This window comes from Ammodytes marinus (assembly GCF_949987685.1).
Source record: "Ammodytes marinus genome assembly, chromosome: 23".
NCBI classification, from domain to species: Eukaryota; Metazoa; Chordata; class Actinopteri; order Uranoscopiformes; family Ammodytidae; genus Ammodytes; species Ammodytes marinus.
In genome coordinates, this window is record NC_137227.1 from 15354846 (window position 1) to 15370096 (window position 15251).

A 15251-nucleotide genomic window follows, 5' to 3' on the forward strand; every position below is an offset into this window, starting at 1 on the left:
AGCCGTCTGACCCACAGAAAAAACTCTCCACCCTAAGAGGTATGAAAGGACAAAGCAGCCACACTCTATTAATACCCACAAAGGTGTGTTTGGTTCTCTCTATTATATGAAAAAGAAACATAAGACTCCAGTATGTGTGTGTCATACTTGATAATATGTGATAAGGTTGTGCTTTTAAATCTAAAAATTCCACAAGTGTCGATGGCAAAGACAACTCAAACCGAAAGTAAGAAGACTGTTTTTATATGTTGAACAAAAACCTGTTCAGAGCAGCTACTTACAATCAATGCTTGCATAAAAGATAATGCACTCTGTGGTAAGCTCATACCATCAGCCTGCTGCCAATAAACAAGACAAACGGGTTGAAACAAAAAGTCAAAAGACAAACGACAAGACACAAAGTCACAACATCCTCGAGATCCAAGTCATTTTTCAAACTGTGATGATTTATTTTTTGAAAGCATGAATGGTAAGTTGTGGTTACTTATTATCAGTTATGTGGTGAAGTTACGATTTATGTTGCATGTTTTATTGGTTATATGTGTTTTATAATGTTTAACTCATTATTTATCTCAGGGTTGCCTATTAAAAGGGAAAGCTAATGGTCCATTTTATCAACAGCAATCAATTAAAATTGGTAATAAAGATCAGCCTGTAAGTGTTTGTATACAGTTAGTAAGAGCAATTATTATCATCATCATCATCATGACAATGATAATAATATTATTATATAATATAATATAAGTAACAGGGAAATTCTCATTACAGCAATTAAAAGTGCATTTAAATTTGGCTAAATAGCATGCAAACTTATTAAGAAAAAGTAATACCAACAGTTTAAAATTGATTAAAGTGATTGAAAATTGGTCAGTTAAAATGTTAAAAAAGTTCAAGCCCCTCATATTTCAAATTACTGCACCCCAAACATGAACTGTTTTGTCTTATGTTTATTGCTGAAGCAATAGTATAAAAAAACAGATTAAGAAACATTACATTTTGCATATTTATTTCCAAGATATCTGTATTATCAACAACATCCATTTGAACTACTTGTTCACAAAATCATGCTACACTGACATTTACAATGGTAAAACAGCATTCTATTATCCTCACAAAAAAGTTTCACTAGCTACATTTCTCACTTTATATTCCTTGCAATTCAAGAGACGCACTACATATTACTGAGAGAGTAATTATTGTCTTTCAGAGGCAACAAGAAGGATTGTGGTCTTGGGAAAAACTGGAACAGGGAAGAGCAGCCTTGCCAACATCATATTTGGTAAGACCGTGTTCGAGGTCAACCATTCACCTGAATCCGGAACAAGTGAATGTAAAGCAGAAACCAAATCTGTCCATGGAAGAAGCATTACATGGATCGACACTCCTGGTTTTTTTGACACAGCGAGGTCTGAGAAGGAGATGAAGAATGAGATAGTGAAGTGTATCACAGAGTGCACTCCTGGCCCTCATGCTTTTCTCATTGTGCTCAAAGTGGAGAAATTCACAGAGCAGGAGCAGGCTGTCATAGACAAACTGCACCAATATTTCTCTAAAGAAGCTTTAAATTATGCCATAGTTCTCTTAACTCATGGTGACCAGCTCCCCGAAGGAGAGACAATTGAGGACTTTGTCAAACAAAGTGAGGGTCTGAGTGATCTAGTGAAGAGGTGCGGAGGACGGTGCCATGTTTTTGATAATAAATACTGGAAGAACAACCAACAAGATGAATACAGGAGCAACCAGTTCCAGGTGGCAGAGCTACTCAAGACAATAGACAAGATGGTTGAGGCAAACCAAGGAGGCTGCTTTACCAATGAGATGCTACAAGCATGGGAGAAAAACATACAGCAGGAGGAAGAGCACATTAAACAGTCACCTGCAAACATGTCACCTGAGGAGATCACACATAAGGCTAAAGACAGAGTCTTTAGAACGCAGTTGCGTAAAGCTGTGGGTGTTACAACAGGGGCACTGTTAGGAGCTTTCCTTGGTGGGGCAAGTAATGTATTGAACAAAGGAGGAGTATCAGCAGTAGCCTTACTACTAGGAGGAGCAATAGGAACAGCAGCAGGAATAGCAGCAGGGGCAGCTGCAACACAAGGAGCAACAGCAGAGGCACCAAAACCATCTGGTACAGGTTAATAGTTTCTTCAGCGCAGACAATACCGGAACACAATGGGGGAATTGGAGGTGTATTGTAACATGTTCTAGACCCAACACCAATGACACATTATTTGAAATTACATTAAAGTCTTGTGTCTTGTAATTGTTCATTATAAATATATGTTTTCAGCTCTGCCCTGGTGCCTCGATCTGACTTTATCGTAATTTGTCAATCAATATGATTGACAACATGCCATTTATGGCAACCAGGATAGCACTTCACAATAAGGGTAAATGAATTAACTGTTAGTTAATGCTTTATTAGAATTAAGTAAGCATTAACTAAAAAGTTGTGCTTAGCTGATGCTTAACTAAGCATTAGTTAATTAAGCATAGTTCATGCTTAACCAACCATTAACCGACCGTTAATAACTAATCATTAGCAGTTAGTTAATGCCTAATAAGCATTAACTATGCATACACTTACCATTCATAACGTTAAGTAAGTATTCATCTGTAGTTGTCATGGACTCTCCTTGAGTTTGAGGTGTTTTAAAAGGGGCATGCCACTAATTGTACACAATCAGTTCAGATAACTATTCTTGAGCAGCAACACTCAACCTGCAAAAACGGTAAAAAAATCATGTTTTCTGTAGCTCTGTAAGGGATTTTAAAAGTTTGAAAATGAATCGTAGTTGTTTATTGGGAAAATTGTAGGATCAAGCTAATTAGAGCTTAACTTATGTAAATACTCAAATACAGAATAGCTGGGGCTCTACTTTGATCTAATTTGTTTTCTTTTTTATTCTCCCCAACGGTATAAAAGTGAAATATTAAATCACTACTAGTGTACCCAAGCCAAATGTGTTTTTACTTACTTTGCTTTGTTATGAATGTATTATGCAACAATAAAATAGCTGATTGGTCATGTTTATTCAGTTGTTGTATTTTTCTTTCATAGAACCATATAAGATTATGATAAGGTTGATGAAACATAAACTTTCTTATAGTCAATCAATTCCATTTAAAGAACAAAAAAACAACAGGGATTCCCAAATACACTGTACTGTTGCTGTAAATTCCTAAAAGAGCAGAATTGAAAAGTAATGAGGGATGGACTAAAACACTGTTGGTTTTGGTTAATTTGACTGGTTGGTTGAACACATTCCAACTTTAACCTTTAAGGATGCAATTCAAACGACCACAAGAAGTAAAACTGTTGTACCAAATAGCCCTTTGTCAGACAACATTGTCACATATAATGACAAATACAATGTAATGTATGTTTGACTGTGATGCTTATGCATTAGGGCCATAAGGAAAAATATTAAGTTGATCAGACTGTCAGCGAGGTACCTTAGAGCTGTTTTGATGGCACATGGTGGCCTAACACTTTAGTAGGGTACTTTCTGTTAGTGTTTCCTAATATTACCTGTCTGTTTATGGCTACAGGCCACACTTTAAACACAGGCTTTATGGTTTCAGCCTGATTACTTGTATAATAGATTCCCAGCAGTCGATGGTGGATGCTGCCAATAAAGACAAAATAAAAAAAATATTTTTAACTTGTGTCACACCTACAGACAAAACACCCCACCCTAAAAAGGTATGAAAAGGTGCAGCTACCATCCTCCTTCTGACAGGTCATTTCTAAACCCTCAGTTATCTATTTATTACGTTCTTTAAGCCTTTAGCTAGAAATGCTACAGGGAATTGGGCTTTTTAAAATGCAATGCAAACATTAAATGCACTCATCGTAACTGAGAAGCTTTGAAGGAAGTAGATTGAGCCATTTTAGTACTTTCCATCTGACTAAACTGTGTTACTAATAAACAAATTCAACCGGAATAGTACCTTCCCAGCCCCAGTCACCACCCTAAACAGATATGAAAAGGTGAAGCCATCACTATTCACCGGATACATTCCTTTAACCAAATCCCAGACAAAGCTTCAATCAGCATTTCAAAGAGTATAAGAAAAGAAAGCAAGCAGCTGTAGTTATAAAAAGGTTAATTGCATTGAATATCAATATGATCATATTTTTTTAATGTGATATATATTTATATACATTTTTCTTATACCTTGACATATTTTCTATAAATAAGGCCCTGCATCAGAAATTCACAAGTGACACTTATTCAATTGTTAATTTCACACATTGATTTTTTCATAGTCAAGTTCTTAAATAGTTTAGCTTTTGGCTGTATTTACAGTATGTATCTTAAATGTATTGAGTTTAAAAGTGCACTGTTAAGTTAAGATTGGTGCTAATGTTGCAGTATATTGATGCCCGTATAATGTACCTTTAATGAAAACAGTTGATCATTCTAGGTGAGTCAATCTAGGGAAAAAAAGGGCTTAACCCCAAAAAAATTGATACAAAAGGTTTTTCAATGGATTCCAGTAGTATTTGGTGTGCTGAATAACATACTAAAAGTCTACCAAAATCTACCCCCCAGAAAGCCCTCATTTCCAAGATGGCGGCCGAAATGGCGGCGGGTAGCTTGAAATGGCTATATCTCAAATTGAAAAAATGTTGCAAAGGAATTTTCAACTGATTTTGGTACCTCTGGACATGCTTACAAACATACTAAAAATCTAGGAAAATACACCTTCCGGAAAGGCTTCATTTTCAAGATGGCGTCCAAAATGGTGGCTGGCCAAGCTTAAAATGGCTATATATCTCAATAGAAAAATATTATTCAAATGATTTTTCACTTGATTCTGGTACCTGCAAATATGCTTATGACCATACTAACAATCTAGGAAAATATACCTCCCAGAAAGGCTTCATTTTCATAATGGTGTCCAAAATGGCGGCCGGGAGCGTAGAATGGCTATATCTCAAATGGAAAATGTTACAAAAGAATGTTTCAACTGATTCTGGTACCTCTATACATTAAGAAAGTGCGACAAATCTAGGTAAATATAACTGCTAGAAAGGCGTCATTTTCAAAATGACTGCCTGATGGTATAGGGGAGGGCTGGGCGATTAATTGAAATTCAATTTCGATTACGATTTTGGCGTCCCTCGATCATGAAAACAAGATAATCGTAATAAATTGATTATTGTGTCGCACGCCGTGTCTTGTGTGGTAAATGCAGCGAACCCTTCTGTGCCCCCACCCAAACACTTTCGCTTTCAGCGATTGCAATGCAATGGTTTATTCAGCATAAAGTTAAAGTACTCGCCCAAGACTGATGTTAAATCGAAACACAAAAGCCTTGCGTGAGCGAAATAGCGAGTTGCCAGTTGAAACTCCGTGACGGTGGGTAACGGTGTCATTCACAGTGACACCTCGCCAGTGTGAGCCGCCGCACAGAAAAGCCCTGTGGCTTTACGGCTAAAATGAACCGGGGATATCCTGCCTGTTAACGTTGTTGATGTGGAAGGCTTCAGCTCAGATCTTGTCATCGAGACGACATTGATGAGGTCATTGAAGACGCATGGAAGTGGAATGACTGACAATCAGAGAGCCCTTTGGACCATGTCAAAGTGCATAACATCACAGTACAACACCGCAATGCAGGAGTTCACAAACCAGACATACACAACATCAGAACAGCACAAGGACTCAACAGAGGCAAGGATGAAAAGGGATGCTGCTGACCTGGAGAAGATCACTTCAAAACTTGCTATATGGTCACCTTTCTCTCCAGACTCTTCTTTAAGGAATGTTGTTACAGGTGTTGTTGCTGAGGACGGAGTGAACGTGCATGATTATGACTCTGTTGGACGCAATATCATGCACAAAATGATTGGACAGCCTGCATTCACGTTCTCATTTAGTAGAAAGGATAAAGCCATAACCCTTGGACAAAAATCGTCTATCAAGGTTGCTCCTGATCGAACAATTGATTTTGCACTTCTTTTTCAACGTTTCCTGATTGTCTCCCAAACTGGAGAGCTATCATTGGAGGAGGTTATGCGTTACGAACTCAGTCCTTTCCCTCCTGCCCTCTTTGAAGCTGGAAACATCTTCCGCAAGGCTGATAAACCACAACTTGCGCACGCAATCTGTGATCATGCAAGTGATGCAATCCTAGATTCTGTACCAGAAACAGATCATTATGTTCTTGATGGAGGTTCACTCCTTCACCGAATACCATGGAAGCACGGACAAAGCTATAGTAAAATTGTGCAGTCATATGCAGACTTCACCATCCAACATTATGGCTCAGCTACAACCATTGTGTTCGATGGCTATGGGGATGGGCCATCCATTAAAGACAACACACATCAAAGAAGAGGAAACAATATTCATCCCATTGTCAACTTCACTGCTGAGACAGAGTTCTCAGGTAAGAAGGAGGAGTTCATGTCAAGAGATCTGAATAAACAAAGGCTGATCCAAATGATAAGCGATGAACTGAAAGAAAGGGGTTGCACTGTGGTCAATTCAATTGGAGATGCTGATGTAGACATCGTAAGGGCCGCAGTGGAATCATCTCTTCTTCACACCACTACGCTGATTGGAGAAGATACAGATCTCCTTGTCTTACTACTTCACTATGCACAGAGAGATAGTAAGGGCGTATATTTCAGATCAGACAAGTCAAAAGCTGATGGCAGTTTTAAAGTGTATGCCGTAAACCATTTAAAAGAAGTACTTGGACATGATGTGTGTTCTCAGTTGATGTTCATCCATGCTCTCACTGGCTGTGACACAACTTCTCGGATCTTCGGGGTTTGCAAAAAGACTGCTTTCCAGAAGCTTGTAAAAGGGGATCCCGTCCTTCGATCTTGTGCCAATGCATTCATTGTCCCAAACCAGACCACAGAGGTGATTGATGACCTTGGGTGCCAAGTAATGGCTGTCCTCTTTGGTGGAAAGTGCACAGATTCCCTTGCAGCAATGCGATATAACATTTTCAGCAAGAAGGTTGTCTCAGCTTCATCAACTGTAACGCCTGAACGTCTGCCACCAACTGAATCGTAGAGCGTACTACCAGGTCATGGTCTGGATGGGAACAGAAGATGGTATGGATGCCCTGAACTGGGGGTGGAGCCTGCAGGACAATAGATTTGTCCCACTCATGTCAACAACGAATGTTGCTCCAGACAGTCTCTTGAAGGTCATTCATTGTAACTGTACCACTGCCTGCAAGACACTCCGCTGCTCTTGCAGAAAATATGGACTACCTTGTACTACTGTCTGTGGACCATGTCAACTTAAGGAATGTGACAATCCACTTAACAAGTTTCTTCCAGAGGAGCCCGAAGATGATGATGAATAAAGACCACAATAAGTGTGGCATTTATGTTATTCAACAACAACACCACCTTTCTAGTTTGAATAGTAACCAATTTGAACCATTTAACCGATGTAAGCTTACAGGCAGTCATTTTGAAAATGATGCCTTTCTAGCAGTTATATTTACCTAGATTTGTCGCACTTTATTAATGTATAGAGGTACCAGAATCAGTTGACATTCTTTTGTAACATTTTCCATTTGAGATATAGCCATTCTACGCTCCCGGCCGCCATTTTGGACGCCATTATGAAAATGAAGCCTTTCTGGGAGGTATATTTTCCTAGATTGTTAGTATGTTCATAAGCATATTTGCAGGTACCAGAATCAAGTTAAAAATCATTCGAATAATCTTTTTCTATTGAGATATATAGCCATTTTAAGCTTGGCCGGCCACCATTTTGGACGCCATCTTGAAAATGAAGCCTTTCCGGAAGGTGTATTTTCCTAGATTTTTAGTATGTTTGTAAGCATGTCCAGAGGTACCAAAATCAGTTGAAAATTCCTTTGCAACATTTTTTCAATTTGAGATATAGCCATTTCAAGCTCCCGGCCGCCATTTCGGCCGCCATCTTGGAAATGAGGGCTTTCTGGGGGGTAGATTTTGGTAGACTTTTAGTATGTTATTCAGCACACCAAATACTACTGGAATCCATTGAAAAACCTTTTGTATCAATTTTTTTGGGGTTAAGCCCTTTTTTTTCCTAGATTGACTCACCTATTCCAGAAAACAAGTCAGACAGGTAGGAAAAAACAAACAAAGCAGCAGGCAAGTCAGAGCAAGAGAATAAGAGGAAAGACTCGCAGTAGAGACGTCTCGCGAATTGAGTTATTGTTTGTAAAGATTTCTCCTTTTGACAGAATGGACGGTAAGATAAGTTTATTTTTTCAGCTGTTGTGTCAGAAATGTGCCCCTTAATATTAAAAAAGTTTAGCTGCACTTGGAAAGGTTTCTTCTTTCTGTTTTATAGTATTTGTTTTGTATTATTCTTATGATCTAATAGTATATATGCCATCATATTTAGCTCACCAGGATTTGTCGATTGTCATGTCTATTGGCTTGCAATGTACTTTATATTTCTTGATTGGCAGTTTATTTTTAGTTTTTCTATATCATTTTTAATGTTTCTATATAACTGAATGCTTTACAAACCATTACAATTCTAAAAATTCTCAGGTAACTTTACTCTCCTACAGTCCCAACAAATTAATGTATTGTCAAATAAAAAACAGGAAATTGTGACAGCCCACATATTCAGAATGAATTAACATTCTCAACATTAGCTTTACTTTTAAAACATTAGAGTTGACATTAAATGGCTGTTATAGGTCACCTTTTTTAATAGACAGGGAAGTTTAACATCGTCTCTCCTACTTGTGACTGTTTAAATGCTATTCTGTAACTTATGTCACATGGTATAATAATTATTGTATCACAGTAATTGAATTGGGAAAACCCTTTCAAAACCAAGGGGTAAGTTGATACTGATATGGAGCCTTTTTTAACTTCCAGAGTCAAACTCAAGGAGGATCATCCTACTGGGAAAAAGTGGAGTTGGAAAGAGCAGCCTGGCTAACACCATATTTGGAGAGGCCAAATTCCAAACGAGCCATCATAATGACTTGAAAACAAATTGTTGTCGAGCCGAAACTAAAATAGTCAATGGAAGAAGCATTACTTTGATTGACACTCCTGGTTTCTTTGATACAGAAAGGTCTGAGAAAGATTTCAAGCCTGAAGCAATGAGGTGTATCACAGAGTGCGCCCCTGGCCCACATGCTTTTCTCATTGTGCTTAAAGTGGAGAAATTCACAGAGCAGGAGCAGGCTGTCATCACACGGATGTGTGACTATTTCTCAGAAGATGCTCTAAAATATGCTGCTGTTATTTTCACACATGGCGACCAGCTCCCTGAAGGAAAAATTATTGACGACTATGTCAATCAAAGCAAGGGTCTGAGTGATCTGATGAAGAGGTGCGGAGGCAGGAGCCACGTCATTGATAATAAATACTGGAAAAACTACCAACAGGATGACTACAGGAGCAACCAGTTCCAGCTGACAGAGCTACTCAAGACAGTAGATAAGTTAATGATTGAAAACAATGGAGCCCACTATACCAATAAGATGCTACAAGATATGGAGACAGTGATACAGAAAGAGGAAGAGCATATTAGACAGTCATCAGCAAACATGTCACAGGAAGAGATCAGAAAACAAGCCAGAAGTAACGTCTTGAAGAAGCAGGAGGACAATGCACCTCAAACGTGGATTAGAGGTTTAGTGGGTTTAGCAGTCATAGGTGCATTACTTGCATACGTCACAGCTGTGTTGATCAAATCACCATCTGTTAAGGTATTAACAGAAGCACCTCCAGAAGTTATACAAAAACCTACACTGCCAGATGTAATTACCAAACCGGTAAAGGTAATACAAAATACACTTGAAATTGTCTGGAACAAACTCTGCGATTTGTACGAGAGAACATACAATCCTTGGAATCCATTTGAATGAACAATTGTTAAAATCCATTACAGCTCATGTAAAATGACTGGAATAATTTGTATTAACAGTTAGACAATAGAATAGAATGAGGCAGGCCACCAATGTTGGACTTTAAGTTCAGTTAACTCTTCTAGGGGAGCACTACTCAACCTGCAAAAACAGCTCTGGAGGGGATTTCCAAAGTTTGAAAACTAATGCTGTTTGGGCAATAGGAGAATTGTGAGACTTGGAAAAATTGGAGCCTTATTTATGTAAAGACTAAAAGTCAGAGTATCTGGGCCTCTACTTAAATCGTTTTTTAAAATCTTCCTTTAAACTTCTACTTTAATCGAAGTGAAATATAAAATCACTGGAGTGTAATTAAGGGTAATCAATTAAAATGTGTTGCTTTGTCATGAATGAATTATAATAAAACAGCTGATTGGTCAAATGTCTTTCAGTTGTCTTTCAGTTGTGTTTTTTTTCTTCGGTTGATGATGCTCAAATGTTTTTTTTTGTCAATCAATTCCATTGAATGAACAATTAATCAAACAAAGATTACCACAACAATGGACAGCTGGGTAACATATGCACATAACACATGCCACACACATGCACACAACTGCTCAATTGGCTAGTGTTTTCATAGAATCAGTTACTAAAGCAACATCTGCATATAGATCTATGGGAAGAACATCAGTAAATAGATTGACAAACTGTGCTTGACAGTGCAGATTGGATGACCGTCTGGGATGCTCAGCATTTGTCCGATATGTAAAGAAAAACAGAAGGAGTAGCGTGATCTGACTGTGTCAATAAGGTGCATGAAAGCGGTTCTGTTTTCTAGGGAACTTTCTGTTAGTTTTTCCTTTTATTAGATACCTGCCTGTTTCTGGCAACAGGCCACACTTAAGACACAGGCCTTATGGATTTGATAGGTGGATTCTGCCAATAATAACACAGTGAAAAACATATTTTCAACCTCTGTCACACCTAGAGACAAAACAGAGGTGCAGCTGCCATCCTCCTTCTTGACTTCTGATATAAAAAGACAAAATTTAAATATTTTTTAAGCTACAGGGAATTGTGCTTTTTAATATACAGTGCAAACATTTAATGCACTCATGAGTCATAACTGAGTTTTACATTATATTTAGTATTAGGGAATTATGGATCTTAGAAGGAAGTAGATTAAGCTGTTTTTGTAGTTTCTTCTCATCTATATAAAACTGTGCTATAAATAAATTAAACATTCTACAGTACTTTCCCAGCCACAGTCACCACCCTAAACAGCTATGAAAAGGTGCAGCCATCACTAATCACCTGATACATTCTTCTAACCAAATCCTAGACAAAGCTTCTATCAAAATCAGAATTTCCTAGATTATAAGAAAATAATGCATCCAGTTGTGATACATGTTAATTGCATTTAACACTCATTGGATTATATGCTATTTTATCGTATGGTACTTTTTGCTTATACTTAACATGTCTTCCTTAAATATGGCCTGCATGAGAAACTCATAGGTGAGACTCATTCCATTGTTCAGGTATGGCCACTCAACAAACCAGTATAAAACAAAAGTACAGTCAAAACACAGCAAGAGAACATGAGGAACAACATCCCGCAAGGACATCTATGAGTCTGCTGACAGTAATATTTTTTATGGGACAAAATGGAAGGTGAGTTGAGTTTGAGTGCAGTGGTGGAGGAAATAATCAGATTATTAATGTAGTAAAAGTAACAACACCGGGAACATTCCTCATTACAATAATTAACTAAAGTCAAAGTATAGAAGCATTATCAGTATAATTAACTTAAAGTATCGAAAGTGAAAGATGAATGCCTCCTTTATTATGAAATAATATTAGTCATGCACAAATGTGTAAATAGCATATTTACTTATATCGATCAGTGTCAAAACTGAGCAAAGCTCTCTGCATAATTCTGTCACACAGAACTACTTTAAGAGAAGATACTTTAAAAAGTTTTTTTTTTTTTTGTCAGGTGGCTGCTGTCAATGTATTGTTTTGATGAGGACATATTCAAAATGATTAGCTGTTGGCTGAATTATCCATAGAACTCATTAGCTTTAATGAATAGGGAGACATTTTTCCATAAATTTAGTTCGTAAGAATTATAATTCTGTCATTGATATTAAACAACAGACAAATTGGCTGAATTTCTATTATATCTTGTACAATTCCTAAGTAGGAACTTTTTGAGCCCCATACTCAAAGCCCTTTCTTTAAACCTCCCAAGGAGGAATTGTGATCACTTTTTTGATTGATGATTTTAACTTTTCATCTGGCCAAAATATTAATTACTCATTACTTTTGTTTATCAATTTAAGAAATGGCATTCCCTTTAACCTACGTTTTACGATGGAAGACTTAAAATACCTAAATAAAAACCAATCCTACCAAGTGAAATATAATACACATTGTTTAATGTGTGTCCCTTGTACATTTAGTTATAAAGATAAATAATTGTCCTTAAGTGTTTCATATATACAGTAATTTCACTTTATCTATTTGTTTGATTAGTTTAAATCTATGGTTTTAATTTAGACACTTTAGATCTTCAACACTGTACTTTCTCTTTAGTAGTAATTAGCCATTTTGTGTGTGTGTGTGTGTGTGTGTGTGTGTGTGTGTGTGTGTGTGTGTGTGTTCGAGGGCAAGCTAATACATCAAAATAGATAATGATCTGCAGTTTAATCAGCAATAAAAAAATATATATTTTGCAACACTAAGCAAAAAAACAGTCAATATCAAAATAAAAGAGAATTATTTCAAGTGATATGCACGTATTTATACAGTCACTGTTCTCTTCCAGGGATGGCTTCAAGAAGGATCGTCCTGCTGGGGAAAACTGGAGTTGGGAAGAGCAGCCTAGCAAACACCATATTTGGAGAGGCCAAATTCCAAACAAGCCATTATAATGACTTGAAAACACATTGTTCTCAAACCGGAACCAAAGTAGTCGATGGAAGAAGCATCACTTTGATCGACACTCCTGGTTTCTTCGACATTGGCCGGTGTGAGGAGGAGCTGAATAATGAGATACTGAGGTGCATCACAGAATGCGCCCCTGGCCCTCATGCTTTTCTCATTGTGCTCAAAGTGGAGAAATTCACAGATCAGGAGCAGGCTGTCATAGACAAAATTTGCCAATGTTTTTCTGAAGGTGCTCTAAAATATGCTGTACTTGTCTTTACTCATGGGGACCAGCTCCCAGAAGGAATGAATATTCAGGAGTTTGTCAGTCAGAATGAGAATCTGAGTGCTCTAGTGAAGAGGTGCGGAGGCCGTTGCAATGTTGTTGATAGTAAATACTGGAAGAACAACCAACAAGATGAACAGAGGAGCAACCAGATCCAGGTGGCAGAGCTACTCAAGACAATAGACAAGATGGTTGAGGCAAACCAAGGAAGCTGCTATACCAATGAGATGCTACAAAATGTAAAAAGAGAAATACAGAAAGAGGAAGAACACATTAGGCAGTCATCTGCAAACATGTCACAAGAAGAGATCAGCAATAAGGCTAAAATTAGTGTTTTGGACATGCTATCAATCAGATTAGCAGGTATTGCAACAGGTGCATTGTTAGGAGCTCTTCTTGGTGGGCTTTCAGGGTTGCTAGCACTAACATCAACAGGAGGAACAGATGCAATGTTATTGGCTGCTCAAAGTGGGATAGTAAGGGGTGGAAAGATTGGAAATGATGCAGCGAAAGAAGCAGAAACTAGAGTGGAAGCAATGAAGAAGGCAGCAGGGGCTGTCTGGAACCAATCTGTTTAGGACCAAGGGTTCTAGCAGCAGATCCGGAACAACAAATAAGAGCATTGCCAATGAAAAACGTGTTGCAGGAGGTTGGTGTTTTTGATATAAAAATAATATCCTGTTAAAATCGGCAAGAGAACAATATACTTGTTTTCAGGGATGATGTGAAAGGTGAAATTGATTAATAAGGTAAAATTATTTCTGTTCTACACGTTACATGACTTTGCAATGCTGAATAATGTTTTTTTTTCCATTGGTTTGATCTTTGTGAAAGAGTTTTTGCATATATTTTTGAGTAAATGAACAAGTAAAAAGCTAAGTGACGTGTTCTGTGTTTATACGTTTTTGTAAGTTTCTCTTCCTTTGTGTCATGTAAAATAAATTCACAAGCGATAGATGATAAGATTGAATTACCTTTTTAACAATTCGATAGGTCAATATAAAATAATTCATTATATCTGAGAAAGATTAAGGGCATTGATTATGATATGGTGAAGATTTAAATATACTGCTGAAAGATGATTTTAAGATTTCTATTCCATTAATGTGTTTGTCCTGTATTTGTCATTAAAGGTTTTGCATGTAGTGTTACAAATGTTTTCTCTTTTTTTATGCTAAGATAAATTCAAATCAGCATTTTATATTCCAAAAGAATTCAATGGGCAGATTGAGTTCCTGAATTACTAATGTTTTCAAATATTTCAAACTGTTATACACAGACCGTAGGTAAATGCAATGAGTACCCACCTTTGTTAAGGCGTTTTCCCACCTTTATACTGTAGAATCTACAGTATAAAGGTGGGAAAAGATTAGCTATCTACAGTGTAGATTGTATTCGCTTAGGTTTGGTTTCCCATTGCAGTTCTCCGAGTGCACTAAATAATTGCATGACAAACCTACGTCCTGTCGTCATCACCTACGCAGGCTGCGTGTCCCTAAACTGGATATTGATTGGTTTCTTTAAGTTGGTGTGCGTCTGACGTCGCCGTTTCAATTCGGAGTCTTCATCAGTTTGAAAGAAAGCTATAGTTGTAAGCATAATAAAAAAATAAAATCGACAAAAAGTCTCCTGCCTCCTTCAGAGATTAAACAGTGAATGCGAAACAAACCATGGTATGTTTTGATCGGGACGGAGACCATCTCGTTTAGTCGGACCAAGGCCTGGCCAGATGGTTTATGGCTAGTTTACACCCAACTTGCAATAAGCTACTTGCTCGACACGCCTAGCTAAAAGTAGCAATAAACAAGCAGAATGAACTTAACTAAAGTTAGAAATAAACTAGCTATATAATACAGAGCTAAAATTAGCTAGAAACACAGAGCTAAAATTGGCCAGAAATGAGCTAGGAACACCGAGCTTAAACTAGCAATAAACTAGTTGGATATGCCTAGCTAAATTAAGCAATAAACTGCCTCTAGCAATAAAATATCTAGATACGCCTAGCTAAAATGAGAAACTAACTATCTAGAAACACCTAGCTACCACAAGCAATAAACTAGCTATATAAACCATAGCTGAAATTAGCAATAGGTCTAACCTAAAGACCTAGGCGCATCATAAACTGTAAACTAGCCATACAAGGGCAGTTTAGAAGTTTAATACGAATGAATGTGTTTCTCAGCTA

The 15251-nt window shown here is 37.4% G+C and overlaps 2 protein-coding genes across 2 annotated transcripts; both read left to right on the forward strand.

The window, feature by feature from the left end:
- Window positions 1-340: 340 nt before the first annotated feature.
- LOC307269518 (GTPase IMAP family member 8-like) lies at window positions 341-10289 on the forward strand. Its single transcript, XM_080052492.1, has 5 exons — window positions 341-469; window positions 1208-2131; window positions 3687-3709; window positions 8084-8225; window positions 8870-10289. The coding sequence occupies exons 1-5, from the start codon at window positions 463-465 to the stop codon at window positions 9868-9870; spliced, it is 2097 nt and encodes a 698-aa protein (XP_079908618.1). The 5' UTR covers window positions 341-462; the 3' UTR covers window positions 9871-10289.
- Window positions 10290-11406: 1117 nt separating this feature from the next.
- On the forward strand, window positions 11407-14176 carry LOC307269399 (GTPase IMAP family member 7-like). The gene is made up of 2 exons (XM_080052363.1): window positions 11407-11523; window positions 12680-14176. The coding sequence occupies exons 1-2, from the start codon at window positions 11517-11519 to the stop codon at window positions 13642-13644; spliced, it is 972 nt and encodes a 323-aa protein (XP_079908489.1). The 5' UTR covers window positions 11407-11516; the 3' UTR covers window positions 13645-14176.
- The last annotated feature ends 1075 nt before the right edge of the window (window positions 14177-15251 follow it).